Source organism: Vipera berus (assembly GCF_964194415.1).
Source record: "Vipera berus genome assembly, chromosome: W".
Taxonomy (NCBI): Eukaryota; Metazoa; Chordata; class Lepidosauria; order Squamata; family Viperidae; genus Vipera; species Vipera berus.
In genome coordinates this window covers 75,077,566-75,093,243 of record NC_138210.1, presented here as the reverse complement: position 1 = coordinate 75,093,243, position 15,678 = coordinate 75,077,566, and the positions used below count along the sequence as shown (strand labels likewise).

Sequence of the window (15,678 nt, the reverse complement as noted above, 5' to 3'; positions counted from 1 at the left end):
TGGATTCGCTTAACAACTGTGCAACTCACTTAACGACCGCTGCAATTCGCTTAATGACCATAGCCAGAAAGGTCATCAAACAGGGTGAAAGTTACCTAATTGCATTGATTGGCCACAGAAATTTTGGACTCCGCCTTAAGCGAAGGACCACCCATCACGTGTGAAATGATCCCCTTTCAAAAAAGGTTTTGCGCAGGGCTGCAATTATAGGCAGTCCTCAGCTTATGACTGGTCACTTGGGGTCTGTTCAAAGCTATAACAGACACCTCCCCCACCCACTTCTGAATTACCCTGTGGTCACATGCCTGCATTTGGGGCACCCAGGACTGGCTTATATTTACGACCACATGCAGCACCTCATAAATCGAGGACTACCACCATGTAGTCGTAAATTAAGGACTACCAGCATGTAGTTGCAAGTTGAGGACTGCCAGCTTGCAGCCGTAAGTTGAGGACTACCAGCATGTAGTCATACGTTGAGGACTGCCAGCTTGTAGCTATAAATTGAGGACTACCAACATGTAGCTGTAAGTTGAGGACTGCCAGCTTGTAGCCGTAAACTGAGGACTACCAGCATGTAGTCGTAAGTCGAGGACTATTTGTAAAGTTGCCAGCTTCTGCCATTTGCGCAGGGCTCCGGCTGCTTCGGCCTGACCTTTTCTCCGTTGCAGGGCGTTCTGCCCATGCTCAGAGGATGGGCCCCTTCACCCCGGGAGGGAAGGGGGGGTCTCACCTGCCCAGCCATTCGGAGACCACGCCCACCAGGAAGGAGGAGAGCATCCCCCCAAGAGAGAAGATGGAGACCGAGAGAGACCACAGCAGGTTCAGCATGGCCGGGTCGATGGAGGAGATATTGGCCACACCTTGCCGGTGCATCCAGGTGGCGTTGTAGCTCTGCTCGATGATCTGGGAGGATGATGATAATAATAATAATAATAATAATAATAATAATAATAATAATAATAATAATAATAATAATAATAATAATAATAATAATAAGAAGAAGAAGAAGAAGAAGAAGAAGAAGAAGAAGAAGAAGAAGAAGAAGGAGAAGGAGAAGGAGAAGGAGAAGGAGAAGGAGTTGGAAGGGACCTTGGAGGTCATCTAGTCCAGCCCCCTGCTCAGGCAGGAAACCCTAGACCATTTCAGACAAATAGCTGTCCAGTCTCTTCTTAAAAACTTCCAGTGTTGGAGAAGAGAGGGAGGGAGGGAGGGAGGGAGGGAGGGAGGGAGGGAGGAAGGAAGGAAGGAAGGAAGGAAGGAAGGAAGGAAGGAAGGAAGGAAGGAAGGGGAAAAAAAGAATAACAGAATAACAGACTTGGAAGGGACCTTGGAGATCATCTACTCCAACCCCCTGCTCAGGCAGGAAACCCTCTATCATGTCAGACAAGTTGCTGTCCAGTCTCTTCCTAAAAACCTCCAGTGTTGGAGAAAGGAGATTGGATCGGGTTGGGTTGGATTGGATTGGACTAGACTAGACTAGACTAGATTAGATTGGGTTGGATAGGGTTGGATTGGATTGGACTGGACTGGACTAGACTAGACTAGACTGGATTAGATTTGACTAAATTGGATTGGGTTGGGTTGGGTTGGGTTGGACTGGAATAGATTGCACTGGATTGGACTAGACTAGATTAGATTGGATAAAATTAGATTAGACTAGATTAGATTGGATTAGATTGGATAAAATTAGATTAGACTAGACCAGACTAGACTGGATTAGATTAAATTGGATTGGATTGGATTGGACTGGATTTGGTTGGGTTAGACTGGAATAGATTGGACTGGACTGGACTAGACTAGACTAGATTAAATTAGATTGGATAAAATTAGATTAGACTAGACTAGATTAGATTCCCCTTCATGGATTACTGCCTTGTCGTGGCGAAGGGGCTTGCGTAATTCAATGAAGCTATGAGCTATGCCGTGCAGGGCCACCCAAGACGGACAGGTCATAGCAGAGAGTTCTGACAAAACGTGATCCACTGGAGAAGGAAATGGCAACCCACTCCAGTATCTTTGCCATGAAAACCCTATGGACAGTACCAAAAGGCAAAACGATATGACGCTGGAAGATGAGCCCCTCAGGTCGGAAGGCGTCCAATATGCTACTGGGGAAGAGCAGAGGGCTAGTACTAGTAGCGCCAGAAAGAATGAAGCGACTGGGCCAAAGCCGAAAGGACGCTCAGCTGTGGATGTGTCTGGTGGTGAAAGGAAAGTCCGATGCTGTAAAGATTTTTTCTCCATAGGAACCTGGAATGTAAGATCCATGAATCAAGGAAAGCTGGACGTGGTCAAACAAGAGATGACAAGACTGAACATCGACATCTTAGGTATCAGCGAACTAAAATGGACAGGAATGGGTGAATTTAATTCAGATGACCATCAGGTATACTACTGCGGGCAAGAATCCTTCAGAAGAAATGGAGTAGCCTTCATAGTCAATAAAAAATAGGAAAAGCAATACTGGGATACAATCCTCAAAATGACAGAATGATCTCAGTTCGAATACAAGGCAAACCATTCAATATCACAGTAGTCCAAGTCTATGCCCCAACCACCAGTGCTGAAGAGGATGAAATTGACCGGTTCTATGAAGCCCTACAGCACCTTATAGAACTAACACCAAAAAATGATGTCCTTATCATCATGGGGGATTGGAATGCTAAAGTAGGAAGCCAAAAGATAACTGGAATAACAGGCAAGTTTGGTCTTGGAGCACAAAATGAAGCAGGACACAGGCTGATAGAATTTTGTCAAGAGAATACGATGGTCATAGCAAACACTCTTTTCCAACAACCCAAGAGACGGCTCTACACATGGACATCACCAGACGGTCAACACAGAAATCAGACTGACTATATGCTCTGCAGCCAAAGATGGAGAAGCTCTATACAGTCAGTAAAAACAAGACCAGGAGCTGACTGTGGCTCAGACCATGAGCTTCTTGTTGCAAAGTTTAGGCTTAAATTAAAGAAAGTAGGGAAAAGGGCTAGGCCGGTCAGGTATGAATTAAATCATATCCCTGTTGAATATACAGTAGAGGTGACAAATAGATTTAAGGAATTAGATCTGATAGACAGAGTGCCAGAAGAACTATGAACAGAGGTTCGCGACATTGTACAACAGGTAGCATCCAAAACCATCCCAAAGAAAAAGAAATGCAAGAAAGCAAAATGGCTGTCTGAGGAAGCTTTGCAAATAGCTGAGGAAAGGAGGGAAGCGAAAGGCAAGGGAGAAAAAGAAAGATACGCCCAATTGAATGCAGAATTCCAGAGAATAGCTAGAAGAGATAAGAATGCCTTCTTAAATGAACAGTGCAAAGAAATAGAAGAAAACAATAGAATAGGGAGGACCAGAGATCTTTTCAAGAAAATTGGGGAGATGAAGGGAACGTTTCATGCAAAAATGGGCATGAATGGGCAGGACCAAAATGGCAGGGACCTAAGAAGAGGCAGAAGAGATTAAGAAGAGGTGGCAAAATTATTTATTTATTTATTTATTTATTTATTTATTTAATTTATTTATTTATTTTATTTGTATACCGCCCTTCTCCCGAAGGACTCAGGGCGGTGAACAGGGCAGTACATATTAAAAGACAAAATACAAAAATTAAAAAGATTAAACAAAATGCCCACGAATAAGTTAAAACACATTAAAAAAGTAGGTTAAAACACATTAATAAAACCCAACCCCATCCCATCAGGCCAGGCCAGCTTGTTCAAAGAGGTAAGTTTTTAGATTGTGCCGGAAGGAGCGGAGGTCAGGCGCCATCCGGAGCTCGACCGGAAGATGGTTCCATAAATCCATAAATTCCATAAATCCATAAATTACACAGAAGAACTATACAAGAATGAGCTTAACGTCCCTGATAATCACAATGAGGTGGTCACTGACCTTGAGCCAGACATCCTAGAATGTGAAGTGAAGTGGGCCTTAGAAAAGCTGAGCAACAACAAAGCTAGTGGAGGTGACAGTATTCCAGCTGAGCTGTTCAAAATCTTAAAAGACGATGCAGTAAAAGTGCTACACTCAATTTGCCAGCAAATTTGGAAAACTCAACAGTGGCCACAGGATTGGAAAAGATCAGTTTACATTCCAATTCCAAAGAAAGGCAGTGCCAAAGAATGTTCAAGCTATCGCACCATTGCACTCAGTTCTCATGCTAGTAAAGTCATGCCTAAAATCCTACAAGCTAGACTCCAGCAGTATGTGGATCGAGAACTACCAGAAGTACAGGCAGGATTTCGAAGAGGCAGAGGAACTAGAGATCAAATTGCCAACATACGCTGGATCATGGAGAAAGCTAGAGAGTTCCAGAAAAACATCTACTTCTGCTTCATTGACTATGCTAAAGCCTTTGATTGTGTGGATCATAACAAACTGTGGCAAGTCCTTAAAGAGATGGGCATACCAGACCATCTTATTTGTCTCTTGAGAAACCTATATGCGGGTCAAGAAGCAACAGTGAGAACTGGACACGGAACCACTGATTGGTTCAAAATTGGGAAAGGAGTCCGGCAAGGCTGTATACTGTCGCCCTGCCTATTTAACTTATATGCAGAGCACATCATGAGAAAGGCAGGGCTAGATGAATCAAAAGTTGGAATTAAGATTGCCGGAAGAAACATCAACAACCTAAGATATGCAGGTGATACCACTCTAATGGCAGAAAGTGAAGAGGAACTAAAGAGCCTCTTGTTGCGGGTGAAGTAGGAGAGTGCAAAACTTGGGTTGAAACTAAACATTAAGAAAACCAAGATCATGGCATCTGGCCCTCTCAATTCCTGGCAAATAGATGGGGAAGAAATGGAGGTAGTGACAGATTTTATTTTCCTGGGCTCCAAGATCACTGCAGATGGGGACTGTAGCCAAGAAATTAAAAGACGCTTGCTCCTGGGGAGGAAAGCCACGGCAAATCTAGACAGCACACTAAGAAGCAGAGACATCACCCTGTCAACAAAAGTGCGTATAGTCAAGGCTACGGTCTTCCCAGTTGCAATGTACGGCTGTGAAAGTTGGACCATAAGAAAGGCTGAGCGCCAAAGAATTGAAGCCTTTGAACTCTGGTGCTGGAGAAGACTCCTGCGAGTCCCTTGGACTGCAAGGCGATCAAACCGGTCAGTCCTAGAGGAGATCAACCCTGACTGCTCTTTAGAAGGCCAGATCCTGAAGCTAAAACTCAAATCCTTTGGCCACCTAATGAGAAGGAAGGACTCACTGGAGAAGAGCCTCATGCTGGGAAAGGTTGAGGGCAAGAGAAGAAGGGGACGACAGAGAATGAGGTGGCTGGATGGAGTCACTGAAGCAGTAGGCGTGAGCTTAAATGGACTCCAGAAGATGGTAGAGGACAGGAAGGCCTGGAGGAACGTTGTCCATGGGGTCGCGATGGGTCGGACACGACTTCGCAGCTAACAACAACAACAAAGATTAGATTAGATTAGGCTATCTTTACTGTCATTTTTTTTCCCTGTGGACACAACGGCACAGATTAAAAATGAAATTGAGTTGCTTGCTCTCAAAGTGTTACTTACATAACATACATTCTCCCCTTGGAATTTATAGAATTTTACTTAACATAAATTGTGGGGACCCCATTGTGTTCACAAGCCGAGGACCCCCTGTACGGAAATAGGAGGCACTGTGGAAAATTATTGAAAGAAACACCCTCTGCGGCCCCTAAGACATTTTTCCTGTTGCAAACACTGTAGTGGCTCTTTTTTTGCCTTTTAGGAGATTTATAATGCCCACTAAACCTGGCCGGTTGTGCCTTTGGGAACAAAATCACAACAATAAGCGTTTCCTGCAGCTTTCCCTTCCTTTCCAGGAGCAGCCAAAGAGCTTGACTGTCTGATATTTCCTTTGTCACACATTGTGTGATTTGCACTGTTGTGTGCAAGAGGGGAAGTTCTCCAGACAAAGAGTTCACTGGAAGAAGCAACAGGGGGTGGGGTCCTTGACTTACGACCACAATTGAGTGGAAAAATTCTGTGGCTAGGGGAGACATTGCTTGAGTTTTGCCCCAGTTTACCACCGTAATTGCCCCAGTTGTTCAGAGAATAGAGTAGAGTAGAGTAGAGTAGAGTAGAGTAGAGTAGAGTAGAGTAGAATAGAATAGAATAGAATAGAATAGAATAGAATAGAATAGAATAGAATAGAATAGAATAGAATAGAATAGAATAGAATAGAATAAGAAATGGAAAGAATAGAATAGAATAGAATAGAATAGAATAGAATAGAATAGAATAGAATAGAATAGAATAGAATAATTAGCATACAACAGAGTAGAATTGCGAAAGGCAAGGGAGAAAAAGAAAGATACGCCCAGTTGAATGCAGAATTCCAGAGAATAGCTAGAAGAGATAAGAATGCCTTCTTAAATGAACAGTGCAAAAAAATAGAAGAAAACAATAGAATAGGGAGGACCAGAGATCTTTTCAAGAAAAGTGGGGAGATGAAGGGAACGTTTCATGCAAAAATGGGCATGATAAAGGACCAAAATGGCAGGGACCTAACAGAGGCAGAAGAGATTAAGAAGAGGTGGCAAAATTACACAGAAGAACTATACAAGAATGAGCTTAACGTCCCTGATAATCACAATGAGGTGGTCACTGACCTCGAGCCAGACATTATTATTATTATTTATTATATTTTTATACCGCCCTTCTCCCGAAGGACTCAGGGCGGTGTACAGGGTGGTGTACAGACATCCTAGAATGTGAAGTGAAGTGGGCCTTAGAAAAGCTGAGCAACAACAAAGCTAGTGGAGGTGACAGTATCCCAGCTGAGCTGTTCAAAATCTTAAAAGACGATGCAGTAAAAGTGCTACACTCAGTTTGCCAGCAAATTTGGAAAACTCAACAGTGGCCACAGGATTGGAAAAGATCAGTTTACATTCCAATTCCAAAGAAAGGCAGTGCCAAAGAATGTTCAAACTATCGCACCATTGCACTCATTTCTCATGCTAGTAAAGTTATGCTTAAAATTCTACAAGCTAGACTCCAGCAGTATGTGGATCGAGAACTACCAGAAGTACAGGCAGGATTTCGAAGAGGCAGAGGAACTAGAGATCAAATTGCCAACAAACCAAGTCGGACACGACTTCGCAGCTAACAACAACAACAACAAGAGTAGAGTAGAGTAGAGTAGAGTAGAGTAGAATAGAATAGAATAGAATAGAATAGAATAGAATAGAATAGAATAGAATAGAATAGAATAGAATAGAATAGAATAATAAAATACAGAATAGAATAGAATAATAAAATATAGAATAGAATAGAATAGAATAGAATAGAATAGAATAGAATAGAATAGAATAGAATAGAATAGAATAGAATAGAATAATTAGAATAGAATAGAGTAGAGTAGAGTAGAGTAGAGTAGAGTAGAATAGGAACTGGAAGGGCCCTTGGAGGTCTTCTAGTCCAGCCCTCCGCTTAAACAGGAGAACCTACACCATCTCAGACAAGTGACTGTCTAGCCTCTTCTTAAAAACCTCCAGTGATGGAGCGCTCACGATTTCTGAAGTCTTCCTGGAGAAGATTCAACTAAATCGGTGCTTTCAGCCTCAGAGTCTTTAAGATGGGTGGACGTCAACTCCCACAATTCCCCAGCCAGCATATCTGTCTCCCATTTAATGGTCATGCCGTCTAGCCCATTTTTAACCTGTTTATCAATTTAGCTTGTCGTGGGTTGTTTTTTTCCCCACTTGGCTGAAGTCAAGGTATATTACATCTACCGCATTCCCACCATCTATTAAGAATTCTATTACTCCATCAAAAAATGCGGTAAAGCTAGTCTAGCCACATTGGTTCTTACCCATGCTGAATTCTGGCAAACCTTTGATGGCTGGGGAATTCTGGGAGTCAAAATCCACCCATCTGAAAGACCCGCGGTGAGCTAGGTGGTCACTCAAAGGGGATACTGACCTAATGCCACATAATCAATCGGTCAATCCCACCTGCTAAAAAACTAGGCCTGGCTCCCAGAAATGATTTCAGGATCTCTTGACTTCTTGCAAAATGGACTCTGCTGACTTCGCTGCCCCCACCCCGCCCCGCCCCAGGAACCCACCCACCCCAGCTCCCTTGGGGTACCTTTTGGGGTGCATTGATCACCCCGATGTTGTATCCAAATTGCAAGGATCCCAAGATGGCCGTGAGGACAGACAGGAGTAAAACGGGGGTCATTCCATTTCCAGCCGCCTCGCCACTCTGAAAAGCAGAATCCCTGGTTAATTTCGCCACACGGAGAAAGGGGGGACACTGGCACATTTGGGGTGAATTGTAAAAAAAAAACCAAGCACGTTCCCTTCAATAAAATGGGTTTTTCTTTGTTTCGAACCGTATCCATTTTAAAATAGGGGGACTTCAACTCCCAGAAGTCCGCAGGCAGCAGTACCAGCTGGGGGATTCTGGGAATTGAAGTCCAGCCATCTTTAAATGGTTAGGGCAGGAGTGTTCAAACTTTTATGACTTGTGGACTTCAACTCCCAGAATTCCTCCACAAGTCATAAAAGGGCCAAGTTTGAACGCCCCTGGATTAGGGCGTAGATGGGTGGACTTTAACTCCCAGAATTCCTCAGGCAGCAATGCCAGCTGGAGAATTCTGGGAGTTGAAGTCCAGCCATCTTTAAATGCTTAGGGTGTGGATGGATGGACTTCAACTCCCAGAATACTCCTGGCAGCAATGCTGGCCAAGGGATTCTGGGAGTTGAGGTCCACTGGTTTGAAAATAGCTGCAACTCTGAGAATTCCCTGGAATTTTCCCAGAATTCCCAGCTGGCTGCCACCTGACACCACCTGAAATCAAATAGTGGGGTTTGGGCACCATCGATTAACAAGTTTTTCAAACTTGGCACCTTGAAGATGGGTGGACTTCAACGCCCAGAATTCCCCAGGCATCAAGTCTGGCTGGGGGCATTCTGGGAGTTGAAGTCCACCCATCTTAAAAGTGGCCCAGTTTTACAATTGCTCTTTCTACCAGTTGCTCCATCTGATTGCGAGACAGACGAAGAAGAGCCGGCTGATTCGGAAACATGCAGCCACAGGCCCATAATGCACAGCCCCTCGGGCAACGTCCCCCTGTGCAAGACAGGGCACGCACTCGGGCACAGAAGATGCCCTGTTTTTCTTCCCAATCCTTCAACCCTCCCCGTTTTGCACGGTTTTGGAATTCCTTGCAGATAAAATATTTGGAGAGAGGCCAGATCCAGCCTAAGGAGACCAAATAATCATCTATTTCCTGCTGCAATTATATTTTTTTTTCATTTTTTGCTACACCCTTGCAAACACACACACACACGCACCCAAAAAAAGGTCAGTTCACGGGGCAGAAGCAATGCCAGCTGTCCAAACAATGGAAGGAGGAGAATTATGAATAATTCTGTAATTAATTCTATAACTGCTATCCCCAGGAGCCCAGTTTGCTCAAAAAAAAATCAATATTTTTATTTAAGTATTCGATTGGAGCCACCCTGCGGCGGCCCTCGTGGCCCACACCTTGCGCTACAAGGCAGAGAGAGAAAGGACGGAGAACAACACACAACTGCACAAATAGTTGTCGCAGGGAGTCAGCCAGGAGGGGCTTGCACTGTCAGAAATGGAACACTCTTGTGTTGTGTTTGTGTGTTGAGGTGGAAGCTCTAAAAAAACTCAAGCAACACTCGGCCTCTGCCGGTTAAATTCCGGGGGGAAAGGGACGTTGTGAGACATGTAATCCTCAACTTACAACAATTCATACAGTGACTAGTCAGAGTTGCGAGGACAGGGGAAAAAAAGTGAATTATGACCCTTTTTCACACTTACGACCGCTGCTGCGTCCCCGTGGTCATGTGATCAAAATTCGGATGCTCCGCAACTGACTTGTATTTATGATGGCAAAATTTAGCTCACAAGTGTCTCACTCGACAAAGACGTTTTGGGCTCAACTGCGGTCCTAACTGAAGGACTTTCAGCAATAATCTTTTAGCAATAAAAACTGTTTTAGTTTTTCTTATTCCATCCCAGTGTTCGCTTAGTTTGTTAATTTTAATACGCCTGGGATTCGTATTTTTATTCTTATCAAGGAACACACACACATATATATAAACACATATACATATATATATACATACACACACACACATATATATACATATATACATATACATACACATACACACATATACACACACAAACACACACACACACACAAAAACCCACACAGAGATACACACGCACATAGTCCTCGACTTACAACAATTCTTTTAATGACTGTTCAGAGTTACAAAGGCACTAAAAAAAAACTGACCTAGGACCGTTTTTCATACGACCGCTGCAGGGTCCCGTGATCAAAATTCGGACATTTGGCAAGCGGCTCGTATTTATGACGGTCGCAGTCTCCCAGGATCACGTGATTCCCCTTTTTGCAACCTTCCAACATGCGAAGTCAAATTCACTTAACGACTGGGTGACTAACTTAACAACTGGAGCAATTCGCTTCACATTGTGGCAAGAGAGGTTGTAAAACGGGGCAAAGCTCAGTTAACAAATGTCTTGCTTAGCAAAGGAAATTTGGGGCTCAGTTGGGGTCATAAATCGAGGACTACCTGTAATAATAAGAACCACTTCAACACCATTGACAAATTCACCATCGGTCAATTGCAAAAGGCAGCCTTGCTTGGAAGAGCTGAAATCTTCAACCTCATCAAAGATCCACATCTGCCTCTCCCAGGATCTGGGAAAGGGCGGATAGAAAGTCCAAATCCGGTCTGAACATCTGGCTGACTGTGTGACCGACCATAATAATCCCCAAACATCTGGAGCATCCCTTGAACACCATCGGCATTGACAAAATCCCCGTCGGTCAATTGCAAAAGGCAGCTTTGCTTGGAAGAGCTGAAATCCTACCAGAGAAAATCTTCAACCCCATCAAACATCCACATCTGCCTAACCAGTGGAACAACCTGCCACCAGAAGTTGTGAAGGCTCCAACACTGGAGGTTTTTAAGAAAAAGACTGGACAACCCTTTGTCTGAAACTGCAGGGTTTTCTTGCCTGAGCAGGGGGCTGGACTAGAAGACCTCCATGGTCCCTTCCAGCTCTGTTAATCTATTCTATTCTATTCTATTCTATTCTATTCTATTCTATTCTATTCTATTCGATTCGATTCGATTCGATTCGATTCGATTCGATTCCTATTCGGTTTGATTCTGTAAGTCTATTCGATTCTATTCGATTCTGTATGTTATTATTCTATTCTATTCAATTCTGTATTTTATTATTCTATTCTATTCTAATCTGTAATTCTGTAATTCTGTTCTGTTCTATTCTAATTCTATTCTGTAATTCTGTTCTATTCTATTCTATTTTCTGTTCTATTCTATTCTATTCTATTCTATTCTATTCTGTACTTCTGTAATTCTGTAATTCTGTTCTATTCTATTCATTTATTTTACATTTCCTGTTTCTATTTATTTATTTAAAAATGCATTTATTTTACATTTCATCTATCTATCATTTATACATTCATTCATAAATTCATTTATTTTACATTTCATCTGTCTGTCTGTCTGTCTGTCTATCTATCTATCTATCTATCTATCTATCTATCTATCTATCTATCTATCTATCTATCTATCTATCTATCTATCTATCTATCTATCTATCTATCTATCTCTCTGTCTACCTACCTACCTATCCATCCATCCATCCGTTCATTTATGCGTTCATTTATTTTACATTTCCTGTTTCTGAACCTCTTCACCAAAGAGGGAGGGAGGAAGGGAGGAAGAAATCAAATTCTCCCGCAAACTTTTCCAGTCGGTTCCCCCCCCCCCCGGGGGGGGAATGGTTTGCAACCCGGTTTGCAATCCAGGGTGCTGAAAACCCCTCCCGCCGCCGCGAAGGTTTGAAACGACTCAGCTAGCCAGCGCCGCCCTTTCGCTGCCGCCAGCCTGGTGCGCTCGGCTGGGTCCAGAGTCGCACCTGGAGAATCCAGGTGAGAGTGCCAGCCCGCCCAGGTGAGGCAGGCCGGAGATTGGCTACGAGGTCGCCTTTATGACAAGGCCAGACGAAAGGAGCCCCGCACGTCTGAACGCGCCCAGCGGCTCCTTGGCTCCCACGTCGGACCGTTAGGCCAGCGTTTCCCAACCTTAGGAACTTGAAGATGCGTGGACTTCAACTCCCAGAATTCCCCAGCCAGCGTAGCTGGCTGGGGAATTCTGGGAGTTGAACTCCACGCATCTTCAAGTTCCTAAGGTTGGGAAACGCTGCGTTAGGCCACCCAGGGCTCCCTTCTCTGCACGCTTCCCGAGCTGCGTCTCTTTCCTTGCTTCCATTCCCCGCCCCGCCAAGGTCATTCTCACGTTCCACCAAACCCGACTTCCCTTTGCTCTTCCCCAACCTCCTGAAGACAGCCCGGCCGGGACCCCCGACCCAAATCCGAGCCCGTTCATACGTGCGCAACTCCCCCGAGTCGGCCGTGCCGCCTGGAGACACCGACTTGGCACCATCGGCGCGCGAAGCCCTCCCACCCAGCCAGCCAGGGAGCAGAAGCGGGGGGGGGGTTTGTGGTGGGGGGGCACCAGCGTGGAAAGGGGGGCTCCGAAGCAGGGGTACCTACCCTCCTCCTTCTCCCCAGCCCCATCCTCAGCAGCGGCCGGCCGGCCAAACTCGCTCGCTCTTAGCAACTGGCGCTGGCAACTACACAAAAGCGTTTTGCAAGCGACACACCCCGTGCCCGCCCCTTCCCTTCCCTCCCCTCCCCCGCCTTTTACTAGGGAAGGGTTGGTGGAAGAGCGCCGGCCAGGATAAGCGCGGCGGCGGGGGGGTGGGGTGGAGAGATGGGGGGGCAAAGGAAGCCGCCAGGAAGAGTCACGCAATTGCAAAAGTGTCTGCTGCGGATTGTGGGTCACAGGATCGTAGAATAGAGCTGGAAGGGACCTCTCGAGGTCTTCTAGTCCAGCCCCCTGCTCAAGCAGGAGAACCTATACCATCTCAGACAGGTGAATGTCTAATCTCTTTTTTAAACCTCCAGTGATGGAGCGCCCACGATTTCTGGTGGCAAGCAGTTCCACTGGTTCATTGTCCTCACTTTTAGCAAGTTTCTCTTGTAATTCCAGGTTGCTTCTCTCTTTGATTCGTTTCCAACCGTTGTTTCTCGTCCTGCCCTCTGGGGCTTTGGAGAATAACGTGACCCCCTCCTCTTCTTTGGGGCAGCCCCCCCAAATACCGGAACAGCTGCTATCGTGTCTCCCCTATTCCTTCTTTTCCTTAGACTAGCCAAACCCAAGTCCCGCAGCCCTTCTTCGTATGTTTTAGTCTCCAGACCTTGGATCCTCTTAGTAAGTTGCTGTTACCTGGATCGCCTCCTCTAGGTCAGAAGCCTCCACCCCACCCCTTTCATTTCCTCCTTGCCCTGAGAGGCTGGGTGAGAGCAGGGAATAGAATAGAACAGAACAGAACAGAACAGAACAGAACAGAACAGAACAGAACAGAATAGAATAGAACAGAAGGAGAATATAGTAGAGTAGAGTAGAGCATAGAGTAGAGTAGAGTAGAGTAGAGTAGAGAATAGAATAGAATAGAATAGAATAGAATAGAATAGAATAGAATAGAATAGAATAGAATAGAATAGAATAATAAAATACAGAATAGAATAGAATAATAAAAAATAGAATAGAATAGAATAGAATAGAATAGAATAGAATAGAATAGAATAGAATAGAATAGAATAGAATAGAATAGAATAATAAAATACAGAATAGAATAGAATAATAAAAAATAGAATAGAATAGAATAGAATAGAATAGAATAGAATAGAATAGAATAGAATAGAATAGAATAATAAAAAATAGAATAGAATAGAATAGAATAGAATTAAGGGATAGAATAGAATAGAATAGAATAGAATAGAATAGAATAGAATAGAATAGAATAGAATAGAATAGAATAGAATAATAAAATACAGAATAGAATAGAATAATAAAAAATAGAATAGAATAGAATAGAATAGAATAGAATAGAATAGAATAGAATAGAAAATAGAATAGAATAGATTCTAGAATAATAAAATATAGACCAGAACAGAACAGAGTAGAACAATAAAATATAAAATAGAATAGAATAACAAAATGTAGAATAGAATAGAATGGAACGGAACGGAACGGAACAGAACAGAACAGAATAGAATAACAGAGCTGGAAGGTACCTTGAAGGTCATCTAGTCCAACCCCCTACTCAAGGAGGAAACCCTCTACTATTTCCAGTGTCTTGGAGCATTCACAACTTCTGGAGGCAAGTTTTGTTACAGGCGGGGTTCGTTTCTATGGCATTTTCATCCATTTATATTTTTTTTACTGTAATTGGAGAAGAGAAACCCTTCAAGCCGGCTCCCGGCAGAAGCAACTGGAGTGAAATAAACAATATTTTGCCTGAATGGATGTCTGTGTTATACAGGGAGAATTCTGCTACCAGCCTCCCATATTTGCACAAATGTAGTTTGTGCATGCGTGCATTTGTGAGTGTGTGTGAGTGACTGGGAGGGGGCACACGGGAATATTCTGCTTATTGGCATAAATGTTGTTTGTGTGTATACGTGTGTTTGTGTATTTTTGTGCCGTCAGAGTCTCTCGGGCTGCTTTGGGGTTTTGTGTCTGAAAGTAGTGTGTGTGTGTGTGTGTGTGAGAGAGAGAGAGAGAGAGAGAGGGAGAGAGAGAGAGAGAGAGAGAGAGAGAGAGAGAGGGTTTGTCAGTTTGTGTGTCTTTGTGTCTTTTTGTGCGCCTCTGAAATATTTGAGCTTTCCGGCCTGAAACAGGAAATTTGCCTATTTGCATAAATGTACTCTGTGTGTGTGTGTGTCTGTGTGTGTGTTTCTGAGTTTGTTGTGTGTGTGTGTGTGTGTATTTTCCACTGTCAAAGTCTCCCGGCTCTTGAAGCAGGAGCCTTCCCTGTTGCATTTCTGCCTGTCTCCACGCTCCTGGGAGCAGCTCAAGAGAGCTGAAAGATGGGGGAAGGGGGGGCAGAGGGGGCGCGGGGAGACCCCGGAAATGGGGCGGGGGGATTGCGTGTGCCCTCCCCTCCCCAGGAAATTTCGCAAGACTTCTTGCAGTAGAAAGGGGGAGCGGGCAGCAAAGCGCTACAACTGCCAATTTCGGAGTTTCCTTTCTTTTTTTTTAAGGACCCTCCTCGCATCCCCCAGGCGTGGGAAGGCCTGAGTATTTGGGGGAGGGTCAGCGGGGTGTGTGTGTGTGTGGGGGGGTCAGTCTCGGAGTCTCTTTCCCAAATACAGCGCTTCCCCCACGCCGCATCTTCTAGGACTTGCAGCCCCGAAGTCCATATTAGGGGATAAACGGAAAGCCAGGAAGCTTTTGTCAAACGTAAACAGGGGGAGAGGTTTAATTTCTAGGGAAAGAAGGGAGGGCAGTTGGGGGGGCGCCCCCCCTTTAATGGCCGCCGTAGGGAAGGAGACGGACTGGTCTGAAACCCAGCCGAAGCCTCTGGGGAAGCAAGGCCCTCAAGCATCGGAGCCTGTGCAGATTGCCTTCCTTGAGGACTGGCAGCTTGGCCAATCCTTTCTGGAGGGATTGGATGCCAACCAAGGAGAGAGAGCATGGCGACTCCTTTTGAACAACAGAGTTTTGCGGCTCCTCTGCAAAGTTGGCAGGGGGGGATCCTAGAAACCGTTTTTCTTCGCTGG

The 15,678-nt window shown here is 44.5% G+C and overlaps 1 protein-coding gene across 7 annotated transcripts in view; it reads right to left on the bottom strand.

Annotated features, from left to right (window-relative positions):
- The window catches only part of LOC308676625 (solute carrier family 2, facilitated glucose transporter member 4-like), a 32,809-nt gene that overhangs the window by 9,505 nt on the left and 7,626 nt on the right, over positions 1 to 15,678 (bottom strand). For 2 of the 7 annotated variants that reach the window (XM_081342559.1, XM_081342560.1), the window contains exons 2-3: positions 8,097 to 8,213; positions 734 to 906 (exon numbers count right to left, since the gene is read on the bottom strand). In XM_081342559.1, coding sequence (XP_081198685.1) covers positions 734 to 906; positions 8,097 to 8,213 — 290 coding nt within the window. Of the gene's footprint in view, positions 1 to 733; positions 907 to 8,096; positions 8,214 to 10,290; positions 10,314 to 10,588; positions 11,534 to 12,603; positions 12,680 to 15,678 lie in introns of those variants that run through there. The other 5 variants (XM_081342562.1, XM_081342561.1, XM_081342563.1 and 2 more) reach the window with 5 other exon arrangements.